This window comes from Spea bombifrons, chromosome 2 (assembly GCF_027358695.1).
Source record: "Spea bombifrons isolate aSpeBom1 chromosome 2, aSpeBom1.2.pri, whole genome shotgun sequence".
NCBI classification, from domain to species: Eukaryota; Metazoa; Chordata; class Amphibia; order Anura; family Pelobatidae; genus Spea; species Spea bombifrons.
This window is the reverse complement of record NC_071088.1, coordinates 22555001-22582187: the sequence shown is the minus strand read 5'-3', so window position 1 is coordinate 22582187 and position 27187 is coordinate 22555001. Positions and strand designations below refer to the sequence as shown.

The 27187-nt window shown below is 42.8% G+C and overlaps 1 protein-coding gene and 2 non-coding genes across 3 annotated transcripts; all 3 read right to left on the bottom strand.

Moving 5' to 3' along the window:
* Positions 1-1845: 1845 nt before the first annotated feature.
* TLCD2 (TLC domain containing 2) lies at positions 1846-11523 on the bottom strand. Its single transcript, XM_053457116.1, has 4 exons — positions 10852-11523; positions 10559-10641; positions 9631-9713; positions 1846-2693 (listed from the first exon to the last, which is right to left on the bottom strand). Exons 1-4 carry the CDS (start codon positions 11034-11036, stop codon positions 2316-2318), a joined length of 729 nt encoding a protein of 242 aa, XP_053313091.1. The 5' UTR covers positions 11037-11523; the 3' UTR covers positions 1846-2315.
* Positions 11524-19926: 8403 nt separating this feature from the next.
* LOC128475689 (U6 spliceosomal RNA) lies at positions 19927-20033 on the bottom strand. Its single transcript, XR_008346736.1, has one exon. It is a non-coding gene; the product is annotated as a U6 spliceosomal RNA (small nuclear RNA).
* A 799-nt stretch (positions 20034-20832) lies between these two features.
* LOC128475680 (U6 spliceosomal RNA) lies at positions 20833-20939 on the bottom strand. The gene has a single exon (XR_008346728.1). It is a non-coding gene; the product is annotated as a U6 spliceosomal RNA (small nuclear RNA).
* Positions 20940-27187: the final 6248 nt, after the last annotated feature.

Sequence of the window (27187 nt, the reverse complement as noted above, 5' to 3'; positions counted from 1 at the left end):
CTTAATAAACACTCCTTTATTTGTGCCATTTATTAAACAGATCTGCATTTAAGGTTATTTCACAGACTACTTCTACCCTCTGGCCTTTTGGCGACAAGCAGTTGCCACTAGTAAGAATAGGGGTCAAGGGCTAAACCCTAAATCACCAAGGAGAAGGCTTAGATTAGAGTTTATTAAAGGCGTACTAAGTTTGTATATGTATTATAGCCTACCATAGTTTCCTGGAGTATTTTAAAGCATCTGGGAAACAGCTTTGCTAAAAATGAATATATATAAAAGCCATTTTCTGTAACAACGTTGCCGGCCACAACCAATCTCCTGTTGATCTCGCTTCCACAGATAGACAGAACACTCCGTTATTATAATGTTGAATTGTATTTTAATGTAAACACGCCATGTAGTAGGAACGGATACATACAATGTAAATTCTGGTTTAACAATCAGTTTACAGATTACATCTATGTCTTGCCACACTTTGCCACGTTTGTACTACGTAAACAAGATGGACCCCCATTTGCACGTACATGGATCCGGCGGGTTCAGAGCAGAGCCCGGGCACACAATGTATAGACCTGAGTGGTTTAATACATGGGCTTAATGGATGAACCCAATGGGGATAAAATGGGGATAACACCTTTTAAACTATAATACTAAATCTTGCCTGTAATTCTTCCTGATCCACTACTAGAAGAATAGGAATACACAATTTGCTGATTGTAGTTAATTTATATATATTACACATTTATATATTTGCTTAAATTACTTATTGCATTACATATAGATATTTTACTGTATGTTTCAGTGGTAAAGGCTGGATGACATGTATATGCAGAGATGGAAACTCCAAGCCCTCTATTAACTAGCATCATACGGATGTACTGGAGTGCCTTCCTGTATATTCTACCAAGTTCTGTAATATCTTTCCGTTCCATAGAACTACTGAGGTAGCTGGGTAAGTACGAACAGGAAAGTGACCTTTAGCCAAGGAGTATAGAAATGGCTAACAGCGAGCTTTAAAACATTACTAGTGATCTGTAATGCGGAGTCATTTTGGCCTGTGCCAAAATCAAGTGTTGTTCCATAGCACCATTATGAAGAGGTAGAACCAAGGAAGCCCAAGTTGAAAACCTGTACTAAGTTTGTGAGGAGTTATAGGCAACGCGCAACTAAAGGACTGTATATTACACGCGGCGAACACACTATCCAATGGCAACGGGCATTCTGAATTAATGGCCCAACACATTTTCATTTGTTACGTAGACAGGACAAACCCCAGTGTACATTCCCATCACAACAGCGATCCTGATTAGCTTTTACGAGCACCAGTATTTGGTTTTACGGCTCTCACGTTTCAGTAAACTAATGAGGTATAACAGGAAAAAATCCCTGTGCGCAGCTATTTCAGCGTCTACGGTGCTCAGCCCCCCAGTGCGGTGCCTGCGTTATTTCTCAATTAAAACAGAAGATTTGGACAAGCAATTATAGAAAAACCACTTCTAAGTGGGGGAAAACACTAACAGGGATTTGCACTTTTAGTGGGTAATTTAAAGCACTTTAATGTCTGCCAGCAGGGGGTGCTATTTTGCCACAAATGTGATACTTCCCTAAACACAAGGAAAGCCAGTAAAGCATTCACATTAACCCTAACAGAGTCAGGCAAACATACACAGGCGTGTGCTGCCCAAGCATCTGGCCTTTAAGAATATTACGCAAGTCACGTATGTAATATTGGGAGTCAACAGTGACCTTTTGTGGTTGCTTGACTACAATGCTAACATGCATTATGAGCCTTTGTCTGGCTTTGCATGCTGGGACTTGTAATTCCACAATAGCTCAAAATGCCAATTCTAGAGTTTAATGGTCTATTAAATCTAGATAGGATTGTTATTAACGTTTAGAAATCCAATCAACTGTCCATGAAATCATAAATAGTTAATTTGATGGATTATTCCATGAGAGGTCCAAACACACCTTCTTAAGTGCTCTCAGCTTGAAGCACAAGTTTTCCTTAAAGGCCAGTAAATAAATGTTCCAAGGCGACTTCATATGGGTTATTTTATGGGTCATCTCAAGTAAGCGCGTAGAGCAGAGCGGAGCGGAGCAGCAGTGCATATAAGTGTGATTACAAGATTACCAATATAAAATCTAAAAATGTTCCAGGATGGCAAGTGCTTGGTTGTATCCGAGGATGTTTTATCTTGCAGGGCACCTGGGGGATATGCAAGATGTATTGGCACCAAATGTTCCCCTAGCATTCTGCACATAACTCCTCATGTTCTTCTTCCGAGGAGGTCTCAGGGTAGAGCCGTCTACCTTTACTTATCCTTCTCTTTCTGCTGATCTCGAGTCGACTTCAGGAAATCACTACGTAGAAGGCGGCAAAAAAGGACTATATTCATTACAGTCATGATAGCCATTCCCACGCTGCCAACGGTGTATGTAAGAAGGGGGATGTTGTCTCGGTTTAACACCAACCATCTGGTCATCCAGGCTAGTGTACTAATCCTGAAGATGACATAGGTTCCCAAGTTCAGGAGGCTGTTCAGCCGATAAAAAGTGGTCTTTGAGAGGTTGGCCATAAGTAGAATCTGCCTCAAGTGCAGGAAGATCGAGTTAATTTCTACCAACAACGCCACCACTGCAAACCCGACATAGCGCTGGAGGAGCAAAGAAATCCCAAAGCATGTGATGACCTGCAGAAGAGAGAGGAGACTTTGGTTACACACTGTTACAGGGTATGGTGGTACAAAACCACTTAGATACTTCGATTAGTTTATTTATTCTCAAAATAATTCTACCACGCATGTTCTTTCCTACAGGTGTCATTATCCTCATCCGACTGCCTAAACTGAAATCAATGGGACTAGCAGCAGCCGGTCACATGTATGCCAGCTGATCATCATCATCATGCTTGCCGTGAAGACACACAAGTGACCGGGAAAATAAGAGACAAGTCCTGTTTTCTAAGTCAAGAAACTAAATGCCTGCACCGTTACAGCGGAGCTCATATTCACACCATTCAATAAAACAAAATTTATAAGAGGGTTCTGTAGCATTTGGCCTTGTTGTGAAATTTGACCAAGAACAGAATTGCAACAAAGCTATAGAAATAATTCCCAGGTTCTACCCTGTGGGGAAAAATAATGAATACAAGCTCATGTCTGATAATCTATACTATTTTCCAACACACTGTGCTAATAAATGAGTGCACGTTTTATTCCCCCAATATATTCTGTGTAGTTACTGACTCAATTTTTGAGTATTATTGTAGCAAACCGAAATTCTGCACTTCATTTACATAGAGCATCTTGTTTATAATATATGTTATAGTCGTATGCTAGCCTTTACTTTTCAGGCAAATGTTAGCCCATAGAGGAATGATTGTCTGTTTCTGCCCAGATATTAGCTTGGTAAATAATCAGTATTTAAATCCTCAGGGCTTGATGTGTTCCTGCCCGCCATGTATCGTTTGGCTGCCTGTTTAATGATCTAAAAGTCTATCGACACCCATTTAATTAAGACAACAAGCAAGATCAAGAGAATCCATTGCGATGGAAGATAGATAAAAACCACGCGGAGGCACTCCTTTAAAATTAGCAATGCCAGCTATCGTAACTGGGTAGCCGACCAGACAGAACGCAGTGGATTAGAAAGGATTAGAATAATCCAGCTATTTATTTCCTGTGAAGCCGAGATGTCAGAACAGATCACAGAATGCATTAGAACCTGATAATAAGTACAGTACCCAAGTGATGTGTTTGTTTGGGAGCAAGAGATATATATATATATATATAGTAGCTTGTAACATTGCAGAATAAAGAAAGTTTTATTAAATATAGGATTTGGTGGTTTGCCATAGTAATGATATTTACACATACAATATAAAATGTAACATATACTTAAAGAAAAATAAAGAAAAAAAACTGCCTCAAAAAGATATATATAAATAAAATAAAGTTCTGTCTTGCAGATGAGACATAACAATTTGACCTATTAGATAGATAGAATATACCTTTAGCCCCCATATTTCAATGGAATATCCCATGCCTATTAATGGCCATGCATTAATAACATATTAAATAAAACGCCAATGGTATGTGTGCGCAGATCTGCAGGAACCAGAATTGCAATCTGGGGTAGAATTGCCCTCTGAAACTTATTTGAGTGAAGCTCACAAGTCCCATAAAAAGCGCACAATGGACCAAAACTACCGTATTTGCTCGATTATAAGACGACCCTGATTATAAGACGACCCCCCAAAATCTGAATATTAACTTAGGAAAAAAAGAAAAAGCCTGAATATAAGACGACCCTAAAGGAAAAAAGTTTTACCAGTAAATGTTAATTCATGTAAACTATTTTTTTTAATAAAAGCTATGATTGAGAAAAATATTTTTTTTTTGTTTTTATTTCTTGTATTTTCCAACCTGTCCCCCAGTTACGCACATCTGCCCCCAGGCTTGCCACACCAATATGGCACTGTGGCCCATGATATGCCTTTTAACCCTCTATATGCCACTGTGCCCCATGGTATGCCTTTTGACCCCCTATGTGCCACTCTGCCTCCAGAAATGCCTTATACCCCTATATCCCATTCTGGCATTTAGGGGGTTAAAATGCATATTATGGGGCAGAGTGGCATATAGGGAGGTATAAGGCATTCCAGGAGGCAGAGTGGCATTAAGGGAGTTAAAAGGCATTGTATAGAGCACTCTGCCTCCAGAAATGCCTTATACCCCTATATGCCACTCTGGCATTTAGGGGGTTAAAAGGCATATTATGGGGCAGAGTGGCATATAGGGAGGTATAAGGCATTTCAGGAGGCAGAGTGCACTATTAAATGCCCCCTTAACGCCACTCTGCCTCCTGAAATGCCTTATACCTCCCTATATGCCACTCTGACCCATAATATGCCTTTTAACCCCCTAAGTGCCAGAGTGGCATATAGGGGTATAAGGCATTCCAGAAATGCCCTACACACACACACACACACACTTACACTTACCGGTGCTTCCAATTTCCTGCTGTATTGCCGGGGCAGCGGGTTGACGTCTCATTCCGCGGCAGCCGGAAGGAGGTGGAGTTGGCAGCGGGGGTTTGTATGCGTCCGTCGCAAATACCTTCCCCGGCTGTCAGAGATCAAAGTTCCCCGCACCGGTGCAGGGAACTCTGATCTCTGACAGTCGGGGGAAGGTATTTGCGACGGACGCATACAAACCCCCGCTGCCAACTTCACCTCCGGAAGCACCGGTAAGTGTGTGTGTGGGGGGGGGGCGACGACAGGAGGATCCAGGTCCCCTGCAGCGGTGCGGGGGATCTGGATCTTAGTCTCATAATCAGACCTCTATTTGAGGTCTGATTAGAAGACGACCCCGATTATAAGACGAGGGGTATTTTTCAGAGCATTTGCTCTGAAAAAAACCTCGTCTTATAATCGAGCAAATACGGTACTCCAAATACTTTACCATGCGCACACGTGCCTCTTCTATCAACTGTTGTTACACAACCCTCAGGCTCTCAAGAGCATAAAACATCATAGAAATGGAGAATGCACAATGACATTTTCAGCTGAAAGCCTTGGCATGCAGGTCTTGCTAAATAAACCATTGTCGCTGTGGCAGGACAGCCCGTGTAACAGTCCTTGGAATATATATATATATATATTATATATAATGATCTCCTTTAATCATGTTTTACTCTATTAATGGAAGTATTAGGGGTATAAAAACCACAAGAAGGGAGCAAAGGTTAAATAGTGGGGGGTGGCTGGACATTGAACCCATGTCTCCATGCAGGCGTTACATATAGGATGCCTGGCAATAGAATCTTTTTCCTAATAAATTGCTTTTGAACGTTTGTTGTATTTTTAATCTTGTGAGGCACCAGCGTGTTCAGTAATCAAAGCGAGAAGGAGACTTCCTGCTCAACCAGTTCAGCTCCTAAAGCCGGTGCTGGAAAATTCACGGTATGCTCCTAAACGACAACAGCGTACATACCAAGCGGCATTGAAGACACTACTCCAGCTGGAGTCTTCACCCTGTCTTGTAACCACCCCCCAAAAAAACCTGTTTTCGTGAAAACAAAGGTAGCGGAACGTCACACTTTGTAGGTACCGAGGATATCAAAGGCAAGTCTGGTTACATACAAAGTGGTCTTTACTAAAGGGACAGTGAATATGAATTTATTTATAATTAAAGCTAAATCAATGTGCAGAGTATTCCAAAATCTCCCTGATTATGTATGCACTATGCTGTATCATCCTCACAAGTCCAAAATGCCAACAGTGATCTGTACTGGAGGACTTTTACAACGAGAACCTCCTACCCTGTGTGCATCGGTCTTTAATACACACACGCCTACAGAACTTCTCGCAGGACCTGAACGTATGAGAACTTTCTCTCAAATAATAATTAAGTAATCCTAGCAGATCTTCCATGTAAATTACTGCTGAGGTTCAGTATAACCGTACTGAACACACCGTACTGAGTTTCCACTGCTACGTCTTAGCAATTAACAAGAAGGAATTTTTCATAATTATACAAAGTCTGCCGATAGCATGTACTTTTTTTTTTGGGGGGGGGGGTTAATCCAAATTCTATGAATTTGTTGTGGCTGGGACTATATATGGGACATTGGCATGTCCTTTTAACTACACAGCGCTGTAAAAGTGTTTAGTTGGAAAAAATATATATAGTTAAGTGTCAAACTGCTGCGAGCAATAAATCCAATTAGTCTATTAAGCAAGGTGTTAGAAAGCAAAATGCTTGCCCTGTAGGCCTGAAAGTAGAAGTACTTGGCACAACACACTGCCAACTAGGAAACATTGTTTGCAATGAGTGAGCGGAGATTCCGTAATGTGTAGCCACGTGCCCGACCAGCACGCCTTGCCAAGGTAAAGCCGCACAGCCCGAGGGCACGTCGGTTGAAATTCACATGCTGGCTCACGATAGCGTGAGGATTGCTTTTCGCCAAGCAATGAGCTGCCAGTGTCACTCTGACCCGTTCCTAAACCCAAGCCCAATCACAATGTAACAAGAATAAGAAAACAAATTGCAAAACTAAAAAAAAAAAAAAAAAAAAAAAAAAAAGCCAAGTTAGATTTCAGATATTTGTGAATTTATTCCAATAAGGTTAAGGTCACCTAACCCCTAGAGTTCCTATCTACAAACCCTTTACAGATGAGGCTGCAGGCACCTGAACGCTCTCCAAGGTCGAGTGGGAACAGTCTTTAAAAGAGTGAAAACTTAGAAAAAGCAAGCAGGAACAGAGGCGCTAGTCCTTGAAGCCTGACCTGCCCACGGGCCCTGACATTATCCGGGCTGCTTTTGTTAAAAGCTCTCACAGCTGGCTTTATTGGGTTAGACCTGTTACACAGACTAACGTCTTTCATAACGACGACATTTCCCACTCGGCTGGAGATAATAGGAAGGGTGGAGCAGGTTCTTGAAGGACGATAAAGAATACTTACACAACAGGGCCAGGCCCAGCCGTACGCCCCGCAGTACAGCCTTTTTTTTTTTTTTTTTTTTTAAACATCCTGACAAGCTTGTATTGGCCCTGCTTTTCATACACACACCGTACAACCAAGGAAGGACAATGCTATGGAATCTATTGTCATACAATACACGTTCCCATCCCCCATAAAGCTCCCTCCCTGTTCAGCTATTCCAAACACTAAAACCGTGCTAATTGCTGATGGTTTGACATGCGGCAGGGCGCGGTTAACATGAGCGTGAGCCAACGGCTTTCCCATACATAGCATGCGCCTATAGTTCACAGAAATGCCAGACTATAAATGCTAATCACACGTCGCAAATGCTTTACAATGCTGGTCCTCATAATAAACCCGTTAACCACAAAAGTAGAAGTACTCGGCTGAGTAGCCATAAATTGTCATTATGGCATTTGCTTTAATTATGAAGTCACACTTAGTCATATGGTCAGATGCTCAGGACCAGAGCTACTTCTGTGAAGATTAATGTTCTTACACCCACCCGATAACCAGGAGTTCTGGGCTCCACCAGAAATGATTAAGTACAGTGTAACGGAACGGTGCATCTGGAATTAATCAATCATGCCCAGATTCCAGGCTAATGGCATACGAAGGGAAGTCGAATAATTAAAAAACAAAAACACATAAATAAAATATATTTTTAGATTAAAGGGTGGGTATACACCACGTGTAGAACAGAGCTGCTGCTAATGAACAGCAGGTGGCGCTGAAGAGTTCTTCAGCTTGCTATGCTCCAGAACTGGGGTCTACAGTCTTACCTTTAAGGAATAATAACAAAAAGATACTAAGAAAAAACATACGAATTAGAGATTTGAAGTACTTTAATAAAAATTACACAGTGTATAAAACCAGTAGCTCTGGGCAATTGGATGCAATTACTACTTTGATGATGGTTTTATAAAATAACTTACACTAACACGCTTATACTGACTGCCAATCTAGATCATATCATGGTCTGACAAATAACCATGTTGCCTCTTAAAATGCCAGATTGACTCCCAGATACATCCCACTCCTCTTCAAAAATCTGTCAATCTCTCAAAATATTTATGTGGCAATAGAAGCTGTAGTATTTGCAATAAAACGCATACAGAAGTTGCTGAACATTTCTTAACAATGAATGGAAACATCTGCAGCAAGACCCTGGCAGCCCCCCCCCCAGCATGGTCTATGAAAATGGGTTGGGTCACACACATAACATATTGCCAAGTATCTCAAAGCAAAGTCAGGGGTCACTGGGCTGCGAGTGTGTAGCGCATGCATCTGATCCTTAATTGTTGAGTTATGCGGTGTGCGCATGTCTGGTGTTCATTGTACCCTGGGGTTGGCCACACAACTCATCAAATCCATGGTTTCCTTCCACTGTTACATATGTAAGCCTACCCTCAAAGTGATACTAGAGTGAAAACATTTGCACCGCCCAGAACAGTACTCTGTAGAAAACCAAGAAGACAGGCCAGGTTACACAAGCTAATTGTGATTCTGGCAATAAACCTGGGTGTTTATTAGCCAAGGGTGCAATGCCCTCCTCACTAGGTGCACGTGCAGAGGACAGATGTAGACTCACAAGGTCTGTTCCCCTAGTGGTCTTTTGAGGTACTGCATATCTTCCAGTACAACATCACTGTATTTATATGCTTTAATCTTTTTTATTAACCTTGGACAGGAATCATACAAGACATATAGCATCACATTCACGTAATAAAAGGTTCACATTCATTGAGTAGATTGTTAATGTCAGTACAATTCACAACATTTACTGTACTGGAGTTCAGACATATCACCATCATATGTGATATGTCTGAACAATCTGTATGTACACCCCTTCAGTACGGAGATATTTCTGTATAGATATACTAAAATCATACGCTCCATTAATATTGCATGAATTCACCGACTGATGCCGGACAAGACAAGCCCTGCTTTCCCGGGGGAAACCGAAGGAATATCATGATCTTCCATTATTATTTATTGTTTTATATAGCGCCATCGTATTCCATAGCGCTGTGCAAAGGGTAGACAGGACATATGTAGCATATAACATAATAATCTGACTTACAGAAATAGGTGGGGAGGGCCCTGCTTAGAATAAAAACCATTTATAAAACAATCCTTACCACAGTGTGATGGAAAAGCAGTTCCCAGGACTGATGCAGCTTTTGGTTCTGCAGCATATCCACAAAATCATGGATAAAGTATCCTACAAGAGACGGCAGAAAGGGGGGCAACACACGTTACAAACGAATGCTCTTCTTGTCTAGGGATCATTAGCCTACTTTGCCTTTTCAGATGTGTATGTTGACTCTGTACAACAGAGATGTGCCACATGGTACACAGGGGGTTAACAGTCACAGTAATATGTACAAAATACATTATCGGGTTACTACTTACGACGGGCACAGATAAAAGGGGGCAGATTTTGCAGGCCGATACCAGAACCTTACTGTCTCTACACTAATAATACAATCACATGTGACATGTGACGTGTGTGTGTGTGTGTGTGTGTAAAACACAATGTTACATACATCTAATTTGCACAAGGTCAGGGGAGCTGAAGTCCTGTGACGAAGAGCGGAGCTCAAAACGGAGCGATAGGGAGAGATGTCACGAGGCAACGCAACAGGCAGAGTATTGTGAGATGTGATGAAACACGAGGTTAATAATGAAAAGCATAATAAGATGAATGGAGGCTCAGTCTACGGGGCACATAACGACATCGCTCCCCACTCACACATAATATATGTAATGTAACATAAGGTTTCATTTACCAAGGGAGGTAGAGGCATAGATCAGTCTCCCATCAGAAGTGGTAAAGGCTAATACAGAGAGAATTGAAACGTTCATGGGACCGGCAATTCACTGCCAAATGAATTAAGAAGTTTAATATGCTACTTATCCATCTGGCAATAACATGGTTAAACAATTGGAGCACTAATGAACGGATCAGACACTAGAATAATGACTACACGGTAAGGTTTGTCGTCATGTCTCTGGAGGAGGAAGCGTTAAATAACTCCCCCGGGTGCAGCCATGACACGAACTCACCTATAGACACAGCGATGAGGCAATGCGAAAACCGAGTGTGAGTGGAGATCAAGTCCTCGGCCATCTCCGGCTGCAGGTAAAACCTAAATGAAGAGGGGAAGGGAAAAGGGTCAGCGGTTCTAAGGAAACATTCTCTGGGTAAGTAGCCACTATATTACCCCACCAAGGGGAAGATCTCGGTTCCCGGCCACCCCACCACCAAGGAGCCCCGCTCTCTCTGCCCTCCCAGTAATGTACCGCAGCCACGTGCCAGGAATCCCGGGTCTCCCTCTGCCCCGAGCACCCTTTCTTACCCAAGCAGCGCCCAGGTCCCGGTCAGCAGGCTGTGTATGAAGGAGGTCCAGATGTTCCTCCATTTCCAGGGATTCCGGAGCGCGGAACTCGGGGCGGGTATCAGGCGCTGAAGCTTCCCGTTCAAGAGGCGAAAGCAGGCAAAGGATGCTCCGGTAAGAAGCACTCCGGGATCAATGAGCTCCATGGAAACCAAGACAGAGAGCAGCTTGTAGAGAAGATACAAATACGGCTGTCACGATAGTAGTGGTGACGGGTCTCGGTGTGGCTACCGTATGTTATACAAGGCAGCACCGATGGGTGTGGGCTACCAATGGAGCTCGGTATACCGCTTCTCACACAGCGCGCCCCAATCCAACCTACGAGTTACCCACAGCTGTTGCATCCGCTACCTCGTTCCACCGCGCTCCTTGAGTAAGTTTCTTGACGGAACCACCAACAAACAACCCGGTCCACGCTCTCAGATTGGTCAGCCCGCAATTCACACCACGCCCTCGCCCATCTCCATGCCAACCATCCCCTCCCAAACTGGAAGCTCCCCTTTGAAGGGTCTTTACTCTTTAGCGGCGTGGGCTCCGAGTGGCCGCCGGCCTCGGCTGTTACCCGGTCATATTACACGGGAAGCCGGGGGGCCGTTAATAATCCTCACACACCCTGGACCCTGCCACACCGTTTTATGTTATTTAACCCATCGTTACACAATTAAACCACGTGTCATGCACCGACCAATCCCGAACTCTTGTTGCATAACGCTAGAAGTCACTAAATGACAAATTGTTGGAGTAGTTTGAAAAACGGATGGGGAGAATATTAGTTTCCCGTTTGGCGCGCAGCTAACAGCACTACCCCCATGGACGTCCTTTACCCTTCTCATCGGAACCATATGATATACAAGTACCGCTGGACGCTCCATAAGGTCGACTGATTAAATCATAGGCTTTCATCGATTTATATGGCGCCATCATATTCCGTCGCGCTGCTTAGTAGAAAACTCCAGGGTTCACCTTGTACACCATTTTTTTTTCTTCATGGAGGTCCGACCCCAGTGAGTTTCACCTGCAATATAAATGTATGGTTGGCCCTGTAATAATGATTAGCTAGTATTACGTCATGTATCCCGCATCACCAATTGAACTACACATTGTACAGGGCCGTCTTAACCCTTCAGTCCTTGCAGGACAAAAGCGCCAGGGATGGCCCTTAATGCACGGCGATGTTAGTGAGTAGAAACCTTATCTCCTGTTTTCACATACTTTAGTTAAAAAAGAGTGAAAAGGATTTGTGGAAGTTATTGGCGGCGGTGGTGTGTGTGTGTGAGCATGCACGCACAGTACCATACCTCCCAACAGTCCTGGATTTTGTGGGACGTCCTGATTTTCAGGCACGTCTCGCTTTTGGAGGCAGTGGCGATCATATGGGCTGTGACTTTAAAAGTAGCATTTGCAAGGTGGCTATTCTGGTAGATGGTTTGCTGGATAATGTAAAAATGAAGTGGGAATACGATGGTGATATATATATATATATATATATATATATATACATACATATGTGTGTGTGTATTAATATATGGGATTACGCGTTAAACACGTGTAGACAGGAGATTTATGAGAACATTCACTTCCTGCACCTTTTTCTTGGCGTTCCATCTAGATTTGAGTGCCCTCGAGCTGTAGGCATGGCAGTAACATCTGATAAAGATGCTTATCATCGAAATAATAATAAAGTATGTAATGATTTTTAATTGTCTAGCTTATCTGCAAAAACATGTCCAAAGGCGCTCTTTGCTTCTTACCAGCAAAAATGCCCATCTGGTACATTGTCCTTTATACGACGGGTTTATTTTTTCATATTCCCAGAGCAGCTGTTAATGATTCAGATGGGGTCTCTCACAGTCTTATTTGGAGATACAAGAGACCCAAAGTAGCCATGGCCAAACTGCAACACGCATGTTTTGATGCTGTTTTACTGTTTACTATATTTATGAGGCATGCTAGGGACTGATGATACTCCTCACGTGCACATTCTGTCTTAGAGGTGATGTTTGGCAGGGTGATTTTACACTGCGTTTCGTGCACACAGTGTCCAGTGTCTCCGATGTAACCGGCCATAGGTCCCATCACCGATCAACAGACTTCGATCCAGGGAATTTCAGTCCTCAAGACACAGTCCATGTTTTATGGATGTATGTGTTGAGACAGTGACAATTCCTACGGTTTTTGTAGGTCCAGACAACACTTCCCACGTGGCAAGCTCCTAAAATTCCTTGCTATGCTTCACGAACAGCACATCACACCCTTTCAACCAAGTCAATCCAGTAGCACACTACTCCTTATCTAATTTTGGAGAGAGGTCTAGCCATTCTGCATTGTTATGCTAGGTTTAGGAGCCAAGGTATGGATCCATAATGCAGAGCTGGTCGTCCCTATGGATGGTCTGGTGTTCATCTGATGAGCAAAACAGCACAGGAACAGCAGGGATACAGACAGGAGATCAAAAAAAAATAAACAGTAGTGGGACTCAAGGTAGCAAGACTCAGCAGAGTAGTCAAGATGGGCTGAGAGTTGGTACTGTACATGGTTCTATACCGGAGCAGGACTCGAGACTTCGGTAAAAAGGGATAAGGCAGGAATGAAAGTCAAGGCAGAGGTCTGGTACACAGTCCAGGATCCAGTGGCAACAGTACAGCAGGATAGGACAAACTCATGGACAAGGAAAAGAAATGGAAACTTGTACAGGACTCATGACAAGGCATGTTGCCCGCCGTGTACCAACAGCATGGTGGGGCAACGTAAGAAAAGCCCCCACCATCCACGCCACCTGACAGGGACATCAAGACCATGCCCTTTGGGTAGCTGCCACTAGTACTCTGGTGATTGGAACCTGCGCGGTGGGGACCCGGCAGAACACTGCATACTGTTCCTCAAACATCAGCAGCTTACGGGAACCTACTAGGGACTTCAATATTTTATGAGAAACCATACAGATGATGACTACTTTGAAACACTTAAATATAGAAACATACAATTTGACTTCATGCAAGAACCATTTGGCCCATCTAGTCTGCCTTTTTTCCTAGTGTAGAGACTCAGACCTTAATCTGTCCCTGGACTTGTTTTAGATTCAGGATACACTTATTAATATTTTAGATCCAGAAAAAAAATCAGGCACAGCTAAAAGGAAATGTAATGATTTCACCAGTACTTGTTGAGAGATGCGGAGTTTCCAAGCTATAATATTTATTGTATTTTCCATTCAGTTATATTCTCGTTATATTCTGCCATTTGCAGACTTTAAATAGTAGAAGGTGTCTATTAAAGCGGCATTTGAAGCTGGTATTAAATCAAAGTAGGTATAGTCAGTGCCTTATTAAGCATTGGCGCTGCTCAATGCCTAATCTAGGGCAGCATCAGCATCTACCCCTTCCTTTGTTATCTGGGATATGATGTCATATTTAAGGATGCATGGTACTGGACGGTAGTAAACTGCAGGCTTGCATAGCGTTGATGCTCTGGTTGGGGAGATCAGAGCTTTCCAACCCGGCCCATTTAGCAATGATGCTTCAGGGAGCCTAATCATCCAATATGGTGACTGCCCCCACCCCACCCTGGACCTGCTGGCCTAGAATACATCATTGATTACAGTCGTTACATCTTAACAACTAATTTGTGAGATTTATAAACACATTACATGGAAAGGTTGGCCATTTGAGGGACATTCCAGTATCCACGCAGCCTCTCCAACAAAGTACTTTTTTCCCCTCTAAAAGTGAGTATGGGACTTTATTTTTTTTATTTCTGTGCAAATTGTGTAAGTGATTTTCAGCTCAACTTCATACATATGTACCTCACCCTCTTTTTTGGTGTACACATGTCTACATTTTCCATTTTCACATAGGGTATGTTATACATTATATAATAAGAATTCACACCCAAGAATTGTTCCCCCCTCCAAAGTTGTATTATTTTACAGCATTTTTTATTAGCGATTGTTTTCTTATTTGCTTGAAAAAGTGTTGCATGCAAACATTTCTCAGTTTTGACAACTCTTCTCATTTCTCCACCCATTAACATTTCTGTATTTTTTTTGAGGTTTTATAGAACTTTAGCGGAATAAAATCTGCAAAAGCCTGATAGAATGAACAAACAAAATATCATATTAAGTGAATCGGAAAGATTCTACAAGATCTTCAAGAACAATGGATCAAAAGGATTAACTGTATTAAAAGGCTTGAATACCCAATCCAAAATAGTGATAGTACTATGAGTCACCGGCACAGGGACAGATTTATCAATGGACAGGGTGTGTGCGTAATAATATATTATTCCTATTTACACATACTGATATTTCTATACACATTATTGTGACTTTTGGGGCTGTAAAACACCTTGTTACACTGAGCAGGTGAGAGAAGAAGGACGGAAGAATATGGTTTCCATGTATAATGGAATATCCAAGAAATTGAGAAGGAATATTTCTATAAAAATAAGCACCATCACAACGCATGAAATCATAAGAATTTGATGTGCGCTTGTGTTTCATTTTAAATATTTTGCTGATGCTTTTAAGTTTTGGGGAATCACTTCTCCCATGATCCTCTGCCAGCCGTGAGACAACTCTAGTATATCAGAAAGTATTTGTTAGCCTCGTGTTTGGTGCTGCAGTTACCCAGACAGCCGGAAATACTCAGGCAATGGAGTACCCCAGTGTTTCTCGAAACATCTTCATTAAACCGGAAATAAGAGGTAGTGGATGCCTTAGACAAGCACGTCCTCCTTTGGCTTCTCTGTTCAGAAAACAAGGAGGGCTTTAAATATTTTTGTAAACACCATTTAAAAAATAAGTTAGCTTTCTAAATACACTGGATCTCCCTGAGTGGAAAGGCCGGCATAGTCTATTCAGTTTCCTGCCAGGGAAGGCTACCTGGAGCTCTCCCTCTTCTCAGAGGCAGGGAGCGGAACTAAACATGCGAGGGGCATCGTTGACTATGCAGTGGCTAGGATTGGCCCTAGATAACGTTAAATTGGTTGACTAAGGAAGGGGAGTGGATGTACCTAAACTGCACTGCCCCCAAAAAGAGAAGAGTGACCTGGAATCCTGGGGAAGCAGCGATTTCCCCAGGAGGCTTCAGGTGAAACCCAGCTAGCTCCCTGCTATGGTCACAGATCTGCTCTAAGCATTCAGTATGTTAAGACTTGGAATAATCCCTTAGGTGCTTGTGTACTATTTAACACCGCCATTTATCTTATTCTGTGTGTGTTTAGTAAGGCATGGTCACGCAAGTCCTGGAATAACCTGGAGTGTGTTTAGAAATGTAGTTCAGTTGTCATAATAGCTACGAATCATATATACAAAAAAGACTTAATACCACAATATACACAATGGAGGTATATACAAGAAATAAATACAATATGTCAATGCTATTAAGGTATTGTTAGTGCATAAGCACCAATATATATACTGTATGATTATATATATATACGTAATATTAAGTTAACAAAGGTTAGAATAAAGATAAAAAAGACGAAGGTCTATAAAGGAGTCTTATCTAGTACATTACAAAAAAACACAAATGTATTTTTCATAAACAACCTATTAGCTTTGACAAGCTAAGAGCAAATTAATTGTATATGCTGATCAGCGTTTGACCACCTGTCTAATATTGTGAAGGTCCCTCTTTTGCAGCCAAAACAGCCCTTGCCCATTGAGACATGGACTCCACTAGACCTTTAAAGGTGTGCTGTGGTATCCTGTAAGTTGCGAGGTGCGGCCTCCATGGATGCATCCTGGTGCCATGTGTTCTCCTGGTAAGAGACCCACCAGCACCCAGCCATCCACATGATGTAAAAGAAAACATGATTTATCAGACCAGGCCACTTCTTCCATTGCAGCCCCATACGCAACAAACGGAGATGCACTGTGTGTTCTGACACCTTTCTATCAGAACCAGCATTAACAACTTCAGCAATTTGAGCTACATTCGCTTATCTGTTGGATTTTGTCTCACGTACCGGCCTTCGCCCCCCCACCTACATCATTGAGCCTTGGCCGCCCATGACCCTTTCGCAGGTTCACCGCTTTTCCTTCCTTGGACCATTTTTTATATGTACTGACCGCTGCAGGAACACTCCACAAGAGCTGCAGCTTTGGAGACGTTCTCTACCTAATGTATCTGTTTGTCTTAGTCTGTCAATTGTAGTCATACCCCTTGAATATATGTATTGTAAGAACCGCTGCGTAAATTGTTAGCGCTATATAAATAAGATAATAATAATAATGCTCTGACCAAATCGTCTAGCCATCACAATTTGGCCCTTGTCAAAGTGGCTCAGATCCTCACAATTGCCCATTTTCCCTGCTTCTAAGACGTCAACTTTGAGGACAAAATGTTTATTTGCTGCCCGATATATCCTACCTGCTGTCAGGAGCCATGATAACAAGATTATCTGTATTATTCACTTCACCTGTCAGTGGTCATAATGTTATGGCTTATCAGTGACTATAATTGCTTTATTGTGTATGCCACATTATTCAAAAATGTGCTCTATGAATTGCTTCTTTGTTGAAAAAAAATTATTTTGAAAATCTAATCTTTGGTGCTTGAAATATATTTTTGAAAACATATTAGATTAATTCAAAAACAATTCAAACAAAACCAAAAATAAATAAATAAAAATCCAATCGTTTTTAGGTCAGATACTACAGTGTAGTCGGTGTGTATATGTTCTGACACTGGAAGAGTTTACTGGTGTGATGCTGTAAAGCGTTCTATGGGTGAACTTATGTGACCCTAACTGAAATCCTCGTGTGAACTATCAGTGACCTTGCAATCCAGATAGCACAACTAGCATATAGCGGACTTTTAGAGATAAGCAGAGATACGACAAACTATGGATCAACGTAAATGTCCTGGAAAAATCAGTGGAATGTAAGGAACAAGCTAATAAAGTGCAGAGAAAATATGTATAAGGTAATGAATATCCTTTTTATCAGTGTCCATTGAAGGTTCCTCAGATGCTCCAAGTAAAGGAAGTAAAAATATCTAAAGGTCTACATTCATTAAACACAAATGTGATGAACCAAGCGTTCACAAAAATACCTTTAGGCCAAGTCTTGTAGTCTTCCAGTTGTAGGTAAAGGAATGATCATGCCTAGGAACTCTCCTGGTTTGACCCAGAGTCTCTGGGTAAAGCGCTGCTTCCTGGGTCTCCGGGTCACTCTTCTATGTCTCCAGGCAGGGGAGCCCATGCCCACACCCCTTCAACTCCTTCTATTTAATGTTATCTGGGGCTAGCCCCACCCATCACATGGCTAATAATGACCATAAAGTGGCTACCATCAACGCTGAAGCCACTCCTTCATAAGAGGGAGAATTCCACTGGGAAGTTCCCATATTTGTTCATGGTCAATTCTTAAGCAATGAACCACATCTTCTGCAATTGTGAGGTAAAATATGAGGACTGGTTTTGTAGCCATAGTTTAAAGCACCACTGAATAATACACTACACAGGCCTGGACTGGCCCCCTTTAAGTGAACATTTTTTCCCCATGCAAATCAATGGAGGGGTTCAGCAGAATCCCCCTATGCACTTGTCTGCCCCCAGCTCCTTGGCCTGCAGCAGATGCGTTTCAAGAAGCCAAAACTGGAGTAACAATATGTTGCAAAGGTGCAAAAAGTGCTTTTTTTATTTAAAGAATACTTATTAAAGTAATTTAGCATGCATTCGTTTTAGTGAGGGTGTATGGGGCATTGTAATGTCGATTCAAAAATTGTATGTGAAGAAAATATTGTCTATGTTACAGTGACACCTAGTGTTCAAAAATGGTAACATGTTTATTGAGCAACATTGACATTATAGAAACAATGAATTTGATAGAAGATAAGAAGCATTTGGTCCATCTAGTACGCCCATTTTTTCCTGCTGTAAAGGTTCAGACCTTAATCAGTCCACGGTCTAGTCTTAAATTCACAATAGCTTAATGCAGATCCCATGCATTCATGGGCCCTGATGTAAAAATCCACCTCTCATCTGTATTATTATTTACCTCTGTGTAGTGTAGACAGTATTTTTTTTTTTTTTTATAAAATGCAGAAAAGATCGGATATATACAGTACCTGAAAATATAACAATGTTAAATTATGCTACAAAGGCAGAATATATTCACAGAGCCTTCTTTATCTCAGGGCAAAATGGGCAACTCCAAAGCCACAGATCCATATCCAAACCACAGATTCATATCTTTGAGTATCCTTCAGCATAGACCTCCATTTCACAGCACAGTGGGCCAGTCATGGGCAATCAGATGATCTCTCTAACTACCCCATGATCCCGCTGACCATAAATGTGAGACAGTAGTGCAGCTCGGCAGGACAATCCCTAAAAATCGTGACTGTTCTATTAAAAATGGGGCATTTGGTAGGTATGATTCAGGTTTTACACTGTTAATGAAACTTTTCGGGGCAAAAATGTCAAAAAGGTGACTGCACTAAAACAAAACAAATCCAAAAGTGTTCTTATTATTGAAACTGCACCAATGATACAGAGCACAAAGATGGTAATGCAAAGAAGTCCAAAATGCTTCTTTGTGACAAACGTCACAGAAAGGAGTTTGCCACCTGTTGCTTTTTTCACATGAAAATGTATGCAGGGAACAAAAATGATTGGAAACGGTCACGGCATTGTATCCCGAAGAGAGCAGCACGTCCGATTTCCATATGCAAATCTACTCATGGTGTAGTAGTGCTCTTTGGACTATAGGGGGCGCTCTCTGCAATAATCCTTTACCTAGAAGAAAAGCTATAGTGCACAAAAACAAGATTGGGGGCCCTTTTTTGGAGAAATTTGAAAACGGATTTTATTTTTTGCTGGCGTTCGTTAAGGTCGGACAGTCAACTTTTTTCACGATACAGCTATTGATGAACATGAATGTTTTACGTTGGATAGCCCATACCTTGACGCTAAGCTACGTCTCTTTGCTCCGCGGTGGAAAAGACTTTGATTAACCTAATGTGTTAGCTTTTGCTTTCCCCAAGGAAAAGACTTTGATTGACTTGAGATGTTGGCTCTTGTTTTCCCCAGGAAAATATGGAACGCTTCACGAATTTGCGTGTCATCCTTGCGCAGGGGCCATGCTAATCTTCTCTGTATCGTTCCAATTTTAGTATATGTGCTGCCGAAGCAAGCACAAAGCAACTGTGTTTTCACCAGGTATATATATCCCACTAGGACCCAGGCTTTTCAAGTTAAGGAGAGAAAGATAGAAGTCCAAAATGCTTCTCTGAAGGAACCTTCATGGCAAAAATCACAAATAAGAATATGCCACCTGTTGCTTTTTCACATAAAATTCTATACAAGAACCAAAAATATTTGGAAATGGTCACCGCTTCGCATCAAGAAGAGAGCAATAGGTCTGATTTGCATATGCAAATCTACTCATGGTGTAGACATGCTCTGTGGAGTATAGAGGGCGCTCTCTATGAAAAATTCCTTTTCCTAGAACAAAATTAGAACATTTACACACGGCTAATGTTCCCACCCTGGACATTACTCAAAAATAGAAGTCCAAAATGCTTATTTGAAGGAACTTTCATGGCAAACTTCACAGAAAATAGTATGCTACCTGTTGCTTTGTGACATAAAAATCTATGCAATAAACAAAAAAGAGCAACATGTCCGATTTCCGTATGCAAATCTACTCATAGTGTAGTAGTGCTCTTTAGAGTATAGAGGGCACACTCTGAAACAATACTTTTCCTAGAAGAAAAGCAACAATGCAGAGTGAGTCTTTTTTTGGCGAAAGTTGAAAACAGCTTTTTTTTGCTGGAGTTTGCTAAGGTCAGACAGTCAACGTTTTCCACGTTACAGGTTTTGATTAACACTAATGTTTGTGTTGGATAGTTCATACTCGACGCTAAGCAACATCTCTTTGCTCTGTCGTGAAAAATACTTGAATCAGCCTAAGATGTCAGCTTTTGTTTTCCCCAGGAAAATATGGAACGCTTCACGAATTTGCGTGTCATCCTTGCGCAGGGGCCATGCTAATCTTCTCTGTATCGTTCCAATTTTAGTATATGTGCTGCCGAAGCGAGCACAATGCAACTGTGTTTTCACCAGGTATATATATCCCGCTAGGACCCAGGCTTTTCAAGTTAAGGAGAGAAAGATAGAAGTCCAAAATGCTTCTCTGAAGGAACCTTCATGGCAAAAATCACAAATAAGAATATGCCACCTGTTGCTTTTTCACATAAAATTCTATACAAGAACCAAAAATATTTGGCAATGGTCACCGCTTCGCATCAAGAAGAGAGCAATAGGTCTGATTTGCATATGCAAATCTACTCTTGGTGTAGACATGCTCTGTGGAGTATAGAGGGCGCTCTCTGTGAAAAATTCCTTTTCCTAGAACAAAATTAGAACATTTACACACGGCTAATGTTCCCACCCTGGACATTAGTCGAAAATAGAAGTCCAAAATGCTTATTTGAAGGAACTTTCATGGCAAACTTCACAGAAAATAGTATGCTACCTGTTGCTTTGTGACATAAAAATCTATGCAATAAACAAAAAAGAGCAACATGTCCGATTTCCGTATGCAAATCTACTCATGGTGTAGTCGTGCTCTTTAGAGTATAGAGGGCACACGCTGAAACAATACTTTTCCTAGAAGAAAAGCAACAATGCAGAGTGAGTTTTTTTTTGGAGAAAGTTGAAAACAGCTTTTTTTTTTGCTGGAGTTTGCTAAGGTCAGACAGTCAACGTTTTCCACGTTACAGGTTTTGATTAACACTAATGTTTGTGTTGGATAGTTCATACTCGACGCTAAGCAACATCTCTTTGCTCTGTCGTGAAAAATACTTTTTAACACTTAAAGTTTATTGGGTTTACAATAGACCAACCAAAGCAAAAAGAGACAATGAATACAAAAGATCACAGTAATAACAATAAAAATGGAAATTCAATAAAATATACGTAGTACAGATGGCATACTGACACATGGACAGAAAAAGGACCAAAGACAAAAAAGGAAAACATAGACATAGAAGTACAAAAAAAAAAAAAAAAAAAAAAACACCAGACAACACAGAGAGAGGACAGACACACATAGGGAAACAACAAGACGGGTGGAGACAAGGGAAGGGGGTGGGGGTAAAGATGAGAGAATGCGGCCCACATCACTAGCGTATGCAGCGGGCCTATGAAGCTGCAGTGGCCTTAAGGTACCATGGTGTGCGAAATGATCCTAACAGAAAGCCGGAAGGGGTATGGCCAAATTGGTCCCGATAAAACCGGATCCAGCAATCCCAAGTCTCCTCAAAGATATGTGGGGTGTTGGCGGCAAAATGGGCTGCCCTCTCGTATTGGCAGGTCGTAGCAAGAGAATAAAGAACATCATGGATAGAGGGAGAAGATGGAGATTTCCACTTTTTGGCGATACTGATCTTAGCAGCAATAAGAACATGAGCCAGCAGTTTACGATGAGGGCCAGAGAGGTCTTCCGGGAACATGTCGAGAAGCGCCAATTCAAGGGACCTCGGAAGCGGAATGGAGAGAAGACGTGCACTGAGATCGAAAACATCGTTCCAATAACTGCGAAGAGCTGGACATTCCCACCATATATGTGCCATCGAACCCCGGGCACCACACTGACGCCAACATAATGGGGACACTGTCGGAAATATGGACGCCAGCGTGGTCGGGACATAGTACCATCTAAAGAGAATCTTTCTGTTAGTCTCAAAGTGAGTCACATTCTTTGACACGCCTCGAATCGTGGAAAGAGCTCCAAACCAGTCGGAAACATCGAAGGCACGGCCCAATTCCCGCTCCCATGCGACCATATAGGAGAGCTTGGCATTCGTGGAGGGGTTCAACAGAGCCAGGTAGCACATAGAGATGGCCTTGGGAACCAACGGGGCCCGGAGACACATCTGGACGATAGGGGTAGCCGGCTCCGAAGAAATAGACTTCTGCATAACAGAGCGAAGCTGAAGATACTTGAAGATGAAAATCAGTACACAGATCCTGAAAAGAACGTACGTGAGATTGATGAAAAAGTTGCGAGATCGACCGGACTCCATTTCGGATCCACGTGTCCAAGGATGTGTGTGGGAGGAGAGACTGCAAAACTGAGAGGGGAGCAAACCTTGAGACCAAGGATGGGAAGCGTAGAATACATCGATACTTATCCCAGACAGCAAGAGACTGCTTCGTTGTGGGCAATGCATCCAGCATAGGTGGCCGAAGGGACTGAGGGAGCCACAGAAGATCAGCAATCCGGTAAGGTCGTGTAAATAGGGCCTCCTGATCGACCCATGCCACTTGCGAAGGGCCCGAGAAAAGCAGCAGAGTCTGAGCGAGATTGGCAGCCAAGTAATAGAGTTGAACATTCGGGACTCCTAAACCTCCGGAGAACTTGGGCCGCTGCAAGAGTGTCGTGGATAGCCGTGGGCGTTTATGGGACCAGATAAATTTGATGAGGCGGGACCTAATAGTCCGCAGGAAGGCAGCCAGGAGAACAACAGGAAGCGTACGAAAAAAATACAAGAGCTTAGGTAGCGCGTTCATTTTAAACGCCGTGATACGCCCCAGCCAGGATACCTCCAACTTGGACCACCGGTTAAGATCCTCTTGAATCCTGTTCCAAAGGGGGAGAAAGTTGTGCTTGAATAACGTGTGGGTGGACTTGGTAATACGGATCCCCAGGTATGGAAGGAAGTCTGAGCGCCAGTCATACGGAAAGGAGGACGAAAGCGTAGTCACCAACGAGGAAGGGTATCCAACATTAAGGGCCTGGGATTTGCCCCAGTTGATTTTATAGTAGGAGACGGCACTGAAAGAGTCCAACAACGCATGTAACCGCGGCAAAGATTGCATGGGCTCCGTGATCGTCAAGAGCACGTCATCCGCATAGAGGCTAATCTTGAACTCCGTGGCATGAGCAGAAAACCCCTGAATTTCAGGATCATTCCGTATCGCAATCGCCAAGGGTTCCATGGCCAGCGCAAAGAGAAGTGGGGAGAGTGGGCACCCCTGACGGGTACCATTACGGATGTGAAAAGGCTTAGAGAGGAATCCAGAGGAGCACACCCTGGCAGAAGGGCCGCTGTAAAGGAGAAGGACTGCATTAATGAACTGGTCCGGGAGATGAAACGCCTCCAAGGTAGCTTTCAAGTATCCCCAATGAAGGCGGTCGAACGCCTTCTCCGCGTCTAAAGACAGGAGAAGGCACGGCGCTTTAGTAGTATTGGCTAGGTGGACGATGTTGATAATCTTACGAGTATTGTCAGATGGTTGACGGCCCAAAACAAAGCCCACCTGATCATTTGAGATCAGCGACGGAAGTAGGCTGTTAAGTCGTAGGGCCAAAAACCGTGAAAAAAGTTTTGTGTCCGTATTCAGTAATGAAATCGGCCTGTAATTAGCACAAAGAGTAGGAGGCTTACCAGGCTTGGGAATAGTAACGATCTGCGCCTCCGTCATTTCCGCAGGCAAGGACGATGCAGACATAAAATAGCCAAATAAGGAGCAAATATGTGGAGCCAAGATGGAGCGAAATTTCTGGTAGTACGAATTTGGTAGGCCATCCGGCCCAGGAGCCTTGTGAGATTTGAGTCCCTGGAGTACCGCCTCTATCTCCTCTATCGATGGAGGAGCAATGAGAGAGTCCCACTGAGTGCTTGGCAGAGCAGGGATAGGAAGCGAACGCAGGAAAGAGGAAATGGAGGCTTGCGACGGCTGGACGACAGACGGTTGAGAATGTAAATTATACAACAAGTCATAGTAATCCGCAAAGCTGTCTCCAATATCTTTGGGGTTATAGAGTCGACGCCCATCAGGAGTTTGAAGATAATGCGCTGTAGTTTGAGCTGAGCGCTGAGTGAGCTTCCTGGCAAGCAAAGAGTCCGCCTTGTTACCCTTGGCATAATACGTTTGCTGAAGCCTCCGGAGCATGTATTCCGTACGTTGTAATTGCAGTTGGAGTAATTCTGACCGAACAGCAGTAAGTTGGCGGTAAGTATCATCAGACCACGAGGCCTTGTTAGCTAGTTCCAGAGCTGTCAAGCGTTGAGTGAGATCAAAAACGGATTTCATGAAAGCACGTTTCCGGCGGGAGGCCAATTTAATAAAACAGCCACGAACCACAGCTTTGTGGGCCAGCCATAATGTGGAAGGGACGATATCCGGGGTATCATTAAGCCGAAAGTACTCAGAAAGAGAGTCAGACACCTCAATAGAAACATCAGCATGCTGGAGCAAACTCTCGTTCAGCCGCCATCTAGAAGAAGCAGGACATCGAGAATAGAGATCAAAGGTAGTCCAAATTGGGGCATGGTCAGACCAAGTGATAGGCCCGATAGCTGCTTTCGTTATTGTCTGCAAGGTAAGCTTATCCACGAGGATCAGGTCAATCCTGGAGTAACTAGCGTGTGCTGTTGAATAGAACGAGTAATCTCTATCGAGCGGATGAGTATTCCTCCAAGTATCAAATAACATGTGGTGGTGCAGTAAGTCCTGGAAACGGGTACCTTGAAGAGTCAGAGACCTCAAATATTTAGAAGACATTTTGGCAGAGGAGTCCAGAGACGGAATCGGGAGCAGATTAAAGTCCCCGCCAACAAAAATCCGACCCTCAGCAACTTTCTGCAGCTTGGCGAACACCCGATCCAGAAAGAAGAGCTGGTTACAGTTAGGAGAATACACATTGAGGAACGTACAGTCAATACCGTTGAAATTGCCGCGGAGAATGAGGTAACGACCTTGAGGATCACAGACTTTGGAAATGAGTTGAAACTGGACATCTCTGCGAAACAGAATGGCTACGCCGAGTTTCTTACTAGTGGAAGAAGCGTGAAAGTCCAGGGGGTAGTATTTGGAAGTCAAACGAGGCTGTTTTGTTTTGAGGAGATGAGTCTCTTGGACCATGACAACCGAGGCATCGCGAGATCTTGCTTCTTGGAGAAGCATATGACGTTTGTGGATAGTATTAAGGCCCTTAGCATTGATGGAAAGCAGCGTAACGGCGGACATAGTCAGCAACAAGAGGGCAAAGGAAACAGAGGAAGACAAACACAAGGACAACCACAAAAGGACAACACACAAGACAAAAGGCAAGAGAGAGAAAGGAAGAGAGAAACTAAACAATCGAGTTTTAGGCCTGAATCGCAGCAGACGAAACTAGGCCACAATATATTCCCACATACAACCAACACCAAGGGATGTGTAGGAAAATAAGTAGAGAGGGCGCAGAAACACCAGCCAATGAGAACCAATATGTAAATAAAAGAAACAAAAAAAAAATAAATAAATAAATAAAATAAAAGGGGGGAGGGAAAGCATGTAGAAATGTATATGTGCATATGTATGTGACGAGAGACCCTATATGAACCAAGGACAGCATGCGGGAGGGGCGACCCGAACCCGCGAAATGGGCAGGCACCAGATGGATGGAGAAAACATGAGGGGCCAACAGAACAAAGGCGGGCCGGAACGTATAGGAATGAATGTCGTATCAATATGAGTGTAAATGTAAATGTAGGAATATAAATCCAAACCACAGAGACACCCCACAGGAATGGAAGTATAACGAGGAACGACCGGTAGAGAGAGAGTAGTCGCATATGTGCGTGTGCGCAAACCTGTCGATAAATGCGTGCACCAACCAACCGAGGCCCAGCAAGAACTATAATATGTCGACCAGATCCCCCAAACAAGGAGGCCACATAGGGATGGAGGAAACAAAAGGGGGTCATCATAGCAAAGGCAGGTCGGTACGCAAAAAAAAAAAAAAAAAAATGGATGGCACATAAGCAAATATGTTTATGTAGACGTATGTATGGAAATCAAAACAACAGAGGCCCAGAAAGAAACAAAAGCCTAATATAGATATGTGTGTGCGAACATGTGGATGAATGAGTGCACAGCCAAGAAGTAGCCTCAGATATGCGTAAGGCCCCGTAGTAATGTGAGAACCAATAGATGTTTTTTTCTGAAAAAAAATAAATAAATAAAAAAAAAAAAAAAAAAAAAGGAAGTCGCACATATCTAAATAATCAGAACCTCGTAAGAAACATAAGGGGGGCACGTAGGCGAGAACGATAAACAATATGAATCACAGATGGACACAGACGACCGGCCTGTAGTCCATGGCCCACGGAACAGTAAGTGAGCGTATTTGTAGGTGTAAATTAACCCCACGAAGAGGCAAACAGAAAAACAGCCCCCAGAGGGGGAACACTATATAAAGGCCCGGTAACTAAACTGCCGCAGGAAAAAAGCAAACCCCCCATACAGGCTAAAAAGGCACATAACCCTTAAACCAAACATGACCCAAAATAGTGTG